Source organism: Capricornis sumatraensis, chromosome 10 (genome assembly GCF_032405125.1).
Source record: "Capricornis sumatraensis isolate serow.1 chromosome 10, serow.2, whole genome shotgun sequence".
Classification (NCBI taxonomy): Eukaryota; Metazoa; Chordata; class Mammalia; order Artiodactyla; family Bovidae; genus Capricornis; species Capricornis sumatraensis.
In genome coordinates, this window is record NC_091078.1 from 98,504,604 (window position 1) to 98,510,856 (window position 6,253).

The 6,253-nt window shown below is 44.3% G+C and overlaps 1 protein-coding gene across 1 annotated transcript; it reads right to left on the bottom strand.

Annotated features, from left to right (window-relative positions):
• Positions 1–4,849: 4,849 nt before the first annotated feature.
• Positions 4,850–5,908, bottom strand: LOC138087574 (C-C chemokine receptor type 5). Its single transcript, XM_068982802.1, has one exon. It carries the CDS (start codon positions 5,906–5,908, stop codon positions 4,850–4,852), a length of 1,059 nt encoding a protein of 352 aa, XP_068838903.1.
• Between the last annotated feature and the right edge of the window lie 345 nt (positions 5,909–6,253).

Genomic DNA, 6,253 nt, shown 5'->3' on the forward strand with positions numbered 1-6,253 from the left:
AGTAGCTTCAGTCGTGTTTTTTCGCTGGACTTGGTTAAAGGTGGGGCTTACTGAAGGGAGACGGAAACGGTGGGGGCAGAATTCTTTTACCAAAGGAAGCAAAATCTATATTCACTTGCAAACCATCTCAGACAGACCTTGACGTATTCTTTATTGAATTTGAAGCTCCCAAGCTCAGCATGGGTGCCAGACATCCCACTTTTATTTACTTTTCACTTGGAACAGACAGGTCAAAACACAATCCAAAACCAGAAACGAAAGCAAAATATTTGGGGCCTCGAATACAGATTATTTTTATACTGCCAATTAAGTCTAGGTTTACATGCTTTTAAAATCAGCTTAGGGGAAGACAGAGTCAGTGTTCTGTTATGAAAATGGAAAGATCTGAGTCCAGACTGTCCTGGGCCCACAAGTTGCCCACTCCCAGGCTGGGCAGCACCCTGCCCAGATGGCAGTCCTCCCTGAACCTGCTTTCGGTTCAACTGGCTGTAAGCAAGTGGTGTTCGTACTTGTGGCAGCACTTAGAATCACCTGGGGAGTTTCTGAAAGTCAGAACCACAGACTGCATCACAGACTTCAAATCTGAATCCCAGAAATTGACCAGATCTGCAGAGATTGGTTCTGGGCAGTTGGGACCTTCACTGCAGGCATCAGTGAAAGTTGCTCAGTTGTGTCTGACTCTTTGCGACCCCATGGACTATAGCCCACCAGGCCCCTCTGTCCATGGGATTCTCCAAGCAAGAATACCGGAGTCAGTTGCCGTTCCATCAGTGAGGCCTCCACTGATGCTCCAGTTATTCTTCACAAGTGACGAGTAGTGAATCATCCACCCTGACCTGTGGTGGTGATACTTCTTGTACACAATAGCTGTAGTGCCAGCAGAGACAGACATGAAATAGCTGAGTATAAAAATGTCCCGTCTGCATCTCTGATCAAGGATGGCTGCTGGCCACACTTGTTGGTTTGCTAAGTGGCCACAGGGGGGCAGTACAGCCCAAGGTTCTTAATGGCTTTGCATTTAAGAAAAAGACATAAGCTGTGCTTTAAAAAAATAGTTGCCACTTTATAAGAAACATAAGTTGCTGAAGCATGACAGAATCAAAATGACACAGAACTTATTCTCAAAGTAGTAACAGTATGGAGCCAAATATAAGAGTTACAAAAATGCTTACAATAAATGAAGGAAAATGAAAAGTGTGGCATAGACATATACATAATGTAAAATATTAAAGTTTGACAGTATTTTAGGAAAATACAAGCAAGATTTTTATAGTGAATTTAATTGAAAAGAACTTATGGAAAATACCTCTTTCTGCCTCTTCTGTCTACCCTCACTCCAAGGGGTTATATAGATGCTCTGCACAAACCCTGAACTGCTGATAAAGGATATGCTATCAGGCTATGAGCCAGAGCAGTTAGGAAGTTCAGGAGTTGTTCTCTGGCTCACTTCTCACTTCCGTGGTAAGTCTCCTGCCTTCATAAGAAGGGTTAACACTTGGACATCTGTGTTCATGTGGGGGAATCTATCCTTTGATTATAAAGTAAATGACATTAATTTAGTCACTAGAAATACAAACACATTTAATTTAGTGAGAGCTGCTGCTACTGAGAACCCTTGTAATTCAGATGTCAGCAGAATCCTAATTTATGAATTTGCACATTATTCCTCCCTCTAAGGACATTCACCTTTTCTTTGACTTTCTCCATGGCACATACGAAACCCCCTCCTTGACAGGGCCTCTGGGTTGAGGCATTGAGATAAGTCAGAGCCTGTGGGCCATAATGAATTAACATTCATTTACTGATCTAAACAATGAGCAAAAAAGAGGTGGGCAGTGAAGGGGCCTGCAGAGCGAGGGGTGTGGAGGATCCAGGCAAATGAGGGGTGAGGAGTGCACATGATGGGGGACAGGATGCACCCTGGGAAGGCCGCGGACACTCTGGGTAGCTTTTCTTCATGTTGACATTGGACTTGTTTTATTTAGCAGGAAAAAGGATGAGAAGTACACGTGTATCAGTCATCAAACGGACACCTTCCAACCTCCCTGTGCAGCCACCTTCATCTTACAGGGGAGGCCTTCTTTCTCCCCAGTCCTTCCCTCTGCTTTAACCCCAGCCCCTCCCACTTGACCTCGGTTCATGCCTCCTTGTGCCCTGTGAGATGGAAGGCAGTCCTTCAGTATTGTTAGGGAGAAGCTGTCCTTGTCACAGACCTCCAAGTTAGGATGGCAACCGACTCTAGAGTGTGCTTGGAAGAGGAGAGGGAAGCAGGGGGAAAGCTGTGTGAGTGTGCCCAGGTAGGCCACCTCTACCTGAAGTGCCTGTCCTCCTTGAGGGAAGGAAGCACGTGCACAGAAGTCTGTGTGAACACCGTTGCCATCACTGCAATGGCAGCCAGGTTTGGGGGAGAGACTCATATGAAACAAAAGCAATCTTTACAGCCACCGATGATCACCTTCTGTATCATGTGTCTGCAACACAAGATCACAGATGAATGACCAAGTTACAACATTATGTCTTTCCCATTGTCCAGCCTAGACAGCTAACGTGTTGAATCACACATTGATTTTCTCTGAAGAATCATGTCAATTCTTTTGCTTGAGTAGAGAATTAAGTTTGAAATTTAAAAGTTTTCAGGGTCAGTTGCTCAGAATCTCCACTCTGAGAGATAGCGTCTTTAAAAACAAATTATTCTGGCAATTTTACCCAGGGAGAGGGTCAACTTTTAAAAATAATTAAAAAAAATAATTCTCAATATGTGTGTTTGTATGTGCGTGAAATTTTCCAAGTCAGCTACTTAAAAAGTTCTCTCACAATTTTATGTGCAGTATTCTAAATGGACATTGGCTGAAAGAACAAGAATACAGTCAGTTATTTTTTAGAGTTTTTATTAGATGCATATTTTCTTTCAAGCAACTTGTAACTGTCTATATACATAATAATGTCACATATATGTATATGTGTATGTATAATATGTCAGAATGTTTGAACTGACCCGGAGACGAGGCTCATATGCCACATATACTCTCAACAACTTTAAGAGCAAGACAAAAGACCCTTCTAGTCACTTCCTATTAACAGCCACAACCCTCAAGTTTCACACTTTAGAGCTGGAGAAAAATCAGTAGTACCTCTTATTCTGACATCTTAATTTCTTGAGAGGTTCTCATTCCTTTGTGTTTTCCCACCTAATCTTTACAGTGATGGCCTTAGCTACCCCTGGACTCAAAACAGTCTTAGGCATATACAAAATAATAATGTAGCTAGCAAACTGCAAAAAATCCCACACAATTCTTCCTTTGGAAGAAGTCTCTTAGTGTTTGGAAAAGGTTTGTTCAGAAATGCATCTGGAATGTGTATCTCTAGCCCCCACACTCAGGTTGAAGCACAGAGGTTGGTAAATTGTATATTCTGTGGTTTAAAAAGCTTGAAGCGACCTGTTTCCAAATGAGTGTGTCCTTCTTCCCTTTATCTATTGATTATTAAATCCAGAAGACCTACTTAGAAGCAGTCATTTAGGCTTCCCTCCGCTCTTCTGGGCCTCTTTACTCAGTGCTTATAAAGCTTTGGATTTTTGTTAACTATGTAATCAGTACCACCCAAATGTCAATCTGACCTGGAAGTCTTCCTAGACCTCAGACTCATGCATTTGTAAATCTATTATTTCAGAGCCACCTGGGGATGCCTCATGGTTTTAGCCAGGATGGAAGGACTGCTCTGGTGGCTGGAGCAGTCAACGGCAGACAGCCCAGGGTCTGTCTGCCTAGGATGGTGTTCAGCTTACAGAACTGGACCCTTTCTCTTCCACCAACTCCTGTTTTGACCTAAACCTCCTCCTCCTCCCATGTTTGATGTCTCTTTTAGGGCACCTCTGATGCTTGCCTCAAATCTAGGGAGTCTCTGACTCCTCTCTGCCCTTCACTGCCAAGCCAAATCCTTGCTGGCTCTCATCCTCAGTGCTGTGAGGAGGTATCCAATCCTTCCCATCTCTGGCTTCAACTTTAGTGGAGCCTCCTCACTTGATCACATTGTTGCTGGTCTCCTTGACCTGAATGCTCACCTTTCCAGGCCATCCTTTGGTTACAGAATGAGCCTTCTGCAACACTGCCAGGGCTCCGCACTCTGCTCTCCGAATTTGATGAGCAATGCCGTCCAGTTTTCTCATGCGCCAGCCTCATTTTTCCTCCCAGGAGCTCCCCCAGCCAGTGCCTGTCTCCCCACAGCCAAGTTTTGCCTGTGCAGTGCCTGCATCCTGGAGCTCAGCTTCCTTCTCCGCTGACAGACCATTGACCTCCAGTACCTTTTCTGCGAAGAAGCCTTCCCAGCTCTCAGCAGACCACAGGGCTCTTCCTTGGCATCAGTGTCTGTGGAACTTATTAATGTACCTTTTGGGAGAGATCCCACATGGAAGATGTCATTCCTTATCTGATAACCGGCATGTCTTTTCTCCCCATGGCAAGAGAAGGACCTATTTTAATCACATTTGCAACCTGGCTATTGCCCTACCCAGATAAGAAACTATACAATACTTTCCTCAGTTCATTTTGTTATTCCTGTTCAGGTAACCAAACTCAGGAATTAATAATTCTCTGAGGATTTTTTTTTTAAACATTGAACCTTTTGTAGTGAGGGGAGAGCTTGCCAATAAATTGTTGTATGTGGAGGGGGGCGGTGAGAAGATTGCTATTTCATCAGCGTGTTTTGCTTTGGCTTTCTAGAATTGATGGGCTTGAAATATCTAATATATTTAGAGCGGATGCCAAATTGATGGATGAATCTTAAACCCGTGTTGACAGTAATTTCCTCTTGAACTGCTCCCCCACAGTTTGCATATATGAACTGAGTCAGATCACAAGCCAACAGAGACTTCCTGTTCTCCTGTGGATCGTGTGTAAACGGAGCTCACTCGCTCTGGAGCCTCTCCCTGGAAGACTGGACAGCCTTTGCAGAAGCGGCTGGCGATGTACTTTCGGAAGAACCGTAGGAGATAGTTTCGGAACTTCTCCCCCACGAAGGCGTAGATGATGGGGTTGATGCAGCAGTGTGTCATCCCCAGGGTCTCTGTCACCTGCATGGCTTGGTCCAGCCTGTTAGAGTCACTGCAGTTATTCAAGCCAAAGAATTCCTGGAAGGTGCTCAGGAGAAGGACGATGTTGTAGGGAGCCCAGAAGAGAAAGTAGACAATCATGATCACGAAGATGAGCCTCACAGCCTTGTGCTTCTTCTTCTCGTTGCGACACCGGAGCAGGGTTTTTATGATTCCCGAGTAGCAGATGATCATGACAAGCAGTGGCAGCACCAGCCCCAAGATGACTATCTTTAAAGTTTGGAAACTCTTCCAGAAATGATACTGACTGGATGGGAAATGTGGGCTGCACGTATGACGAGAGCCTTCTTTTTGGGATTTGGTAAAGATAATTCCTGGCAGAGAGGCAAACACAGCCACCACCCACGTGACCCCACTTGTCACTGCCCCAAAGGTGACTGTTCTGGCTTTTAAAGCAAACACAGCATGAACGATAGCCAGGTACCTATCAATTGTCAAGAGGATGATGAAGAAGATTCCACCAAAATAACCAATGAAATAGAACCCTGTGAATAACTGGCACATTGTATTTCCAAAGACCCACTGGTCTGCAGCATAGTGAGCCCAGAATGGGATGGTGATGATGAAAAGTAGGTCAGAGATGGCCAAGTTGAGCAGATAGATGTCAGTCATGCTCTTCAGCTTTTTGCAGTTTATCAGGATGAGGACAACCAGCATGTTACCCACAAAACCAAAGATGAACACCAGCGAGTAGAGTAGGGGCAAGAGCTGGGCTGCAATTTGCCTCACGTTGATTTTTTGGCATGGCTCTGACATCCCATAATCAATGTCATAGAGGGGAGTTGATGTTTGATAATCCATTTTGCTTGACTCTGTAAATAAAGAAAAGGTGTTTTATAAAGTCCTAGAATGTCCTTAGCAGTCCATCATGAATGCAAACCGTTTTATATACTTAAGTAGGTTTTAAAAATTGAACATAGATTTCTACATTTAACTGAAGTCCGTTTTTTGGTCAAACAACGAACTTTTTATATTAGTTAGCTGCTAGCTTCTTTGCTTTGGGTTTCCGTGGTGGCTCAGCTGGTAAAGAACCTGCCTGCAGTGCAGGAGACCTGGATTCGATCCCTGGGTCGGGAAGATCCCCTGGAGAAGGAAATGGCAACCCACTCCAGTATTCTTGCCTGGAGAATTCCATGGTTAGTGGAG